We start from the raw sequence: 2,164 nt of genomic DNA on the forward strand, positions 1-2,164 counted from the left end.
GGGAAAAATAGCCATGACGGCGACACAGGATCCATATAAGGAACAGTGAATTGTTTTCCTACTCTTATGTCATCCTTATGTCAAGAAACCTATTCTTAGGCCAAAATACCATTGCTTGTAAATACAACTGGTTAAAAAGGGTGTACTATCAATTCAACTATGAATGCATTGACTTAAGATTGTTTGCGTAGCTTAAAAGAACCCTATTTTTTTTTCTTTTTTTCTTTTGATACTTCACTGACTGGCAAGAATTTTCTTTTTAAAACTATTCATGAGATGACGTGCGGGCATAGGAACACACCTCCCCTCGAGCCAATGGCTACACAACTTACCCAACACACCTCTGGTATTCAGCCAATCACAGGGAACGAATGTGGCGTGCCCATTATTAGGTTGCCAAATCTTGCTGCTCTTCGGCTTTATATTTAATACTTAAGAAACAAAACAAAAAAATTAATGTTCCACGATATTGTATTATAAACAAGGATTTACATTAGCAGCTGACCTAGCGTAATGCACCATAACATGTAATGAAAATTGCATTGTAAGTACATCCGTGATGATGGAAAATTTTCTGACAGTGTTGACCACCGCTTGTTTATTCGATAAAAACTAATTATTTAATATTTCTCGAAGAACTTTCATTATAGAATATTTCTAAGTCTTGGCAGCTTATTCGTAACCGGTGTGTATATTAATATCCACGAAATAAAACTAATAAACTTAATAATAGAGCATTGGTAACTCAGCCTTGTACACCAGGGAATGGGCAGGGATGGATTAGGGCCTACCGTCTAGGTAAGCTAACCTAAAGGTGATTCTGAATTTCTGAATGTCCGAGGCCCGTGGCCCCTGAACGTCGCAGATTGGTCATAGACATCGACAGCAGAGGGTGTGTTTGTGTGGGTTTGGTTTCTGACGCGCAAGTAACAAATCCACTAGGGAAAATGGTAAGGATGTTTATGTAATGTATAATCATAGTAATTAAGAATTTTGCATTATAATTTGATTTGTTTAAGTTGTAGATGGAGAATACTTTCTGAATAATAGCCTGCCACGGTATTACCCAACATTTTCGCCATGATATATTTGAGATTTGGAACTGGGCAATTATAGTTTTTTTGTTCTTTTATTTTCAGACGACATACACGGATAAGGGACCCAAGGTAAGGAAGATATTCACTTGTTTTCTTTATTGGTAAATTAAGAGTTTGGTATTCAGGGAGGTACCTAACTGCTTTTATCCAGTTCTGGTAATACCTAAAAATAAAATCATGATTGATGGTTGCATCCACATGCGCAGCATTACTTGTTGACGTTTCCATACTGTATATATATATATATATATATATATATATATATATATATATATATATATATATATATATATATATATATATATATATATATACTTACGGTACATACATATACATACATACAGAAAGAGAGGAAAGAACTTTTCAAAATGTTTTGCAGCATTTGGAAATAAGGTCCTTGGGATAAAGTGAAAATAATATTTTGAAGGTTAACCATGTGGGTGTTCGATAACCCATGGCTCCAGAAATAAGGGAAAACTGCTTCCTTTGATAACAGGTTCAAAACATCCATATATAAAGTTTTAATGATGGGTTTGCAATTGTTTTATCAATGGAGGCCTGATTTACTTTATTTTAAAAGCTGTTTTCCTGGTCCTGTTGCACTGGGGATCCCTACACACTATATGAACTACAGATCTATTTATCATATAGATTCTTAAGTATTTCGTGTATTACACAGAGTATCGTTGTTAATTGACAAATAGAAATTATTGAAGCACTTGGAAAACTAGTCTTCACATTCTTCTTGAAAGTCTTAATATCTTCAGTCTTGTTGTATAGTTTTGGGACCGCATGTTTGAAAGCTCTAGAACCTATATAGTAAACATATACCTTGGCTCCAACAATTTGAAACCATCTGTAACTTCTATCGTGTCTACATGATTCGTTAGCTGAACGATGTGTAGCAATTCTATTTGGATATTTTGAGACTGCTGATTCTGATAACTTGATGGGTTATTGCACATGTCTTAAATTCTATTTCAACTTTAATAGGCAGCTATCGTAATACAATTAGCATAGGAGCAACCCTTTCCGGAACACTTTTATGTCTTGCTCCTCTGTTTATT

The 2,164-nt window shown here is 34.7% G+C and overlaps 1 protein-coding gene across 1 annotated transcript in view; it reads left to right on the forward strand.

The window, feature by feature from the left end:
- Window positions 1–818: 818 nt before the first annotated feature.
- LOC137631784 (4-hydroxyphenylpyruvate dioxygenase-like) overlaps window positions 819–2,164 on the forward strand; it is a 30,125-nt gene continuing 28,779 nt past the window's right edge. The window contains 2 exon segments of the mRNA XM_068363742.1: window positions 819–950; window positions 1,140–1,166. Of these exon segments, the coding sequence (XP_068219843.1) occupies window positions 948–950; window positions 1,140–1,166 (30 nt within the window). The 5' untranslated portion in view covers window positions 819–947.

This window comes from Palaemon carinicauda, chromosome 40, assembly GCF_036898095.1.
Source record: "Palaemon carinicauda isolate YSFRI2023 chromosome 40, ASM3689809v2, whole genome shotgun sequence".
In the NCBI taxonomy this organism is placed as follows: Eukaryota; Metazoa; Arthropoda; class Malacostraca; order Decapoda; family Palaemonidae; genus Palaemon; species Palaemon carinicauda.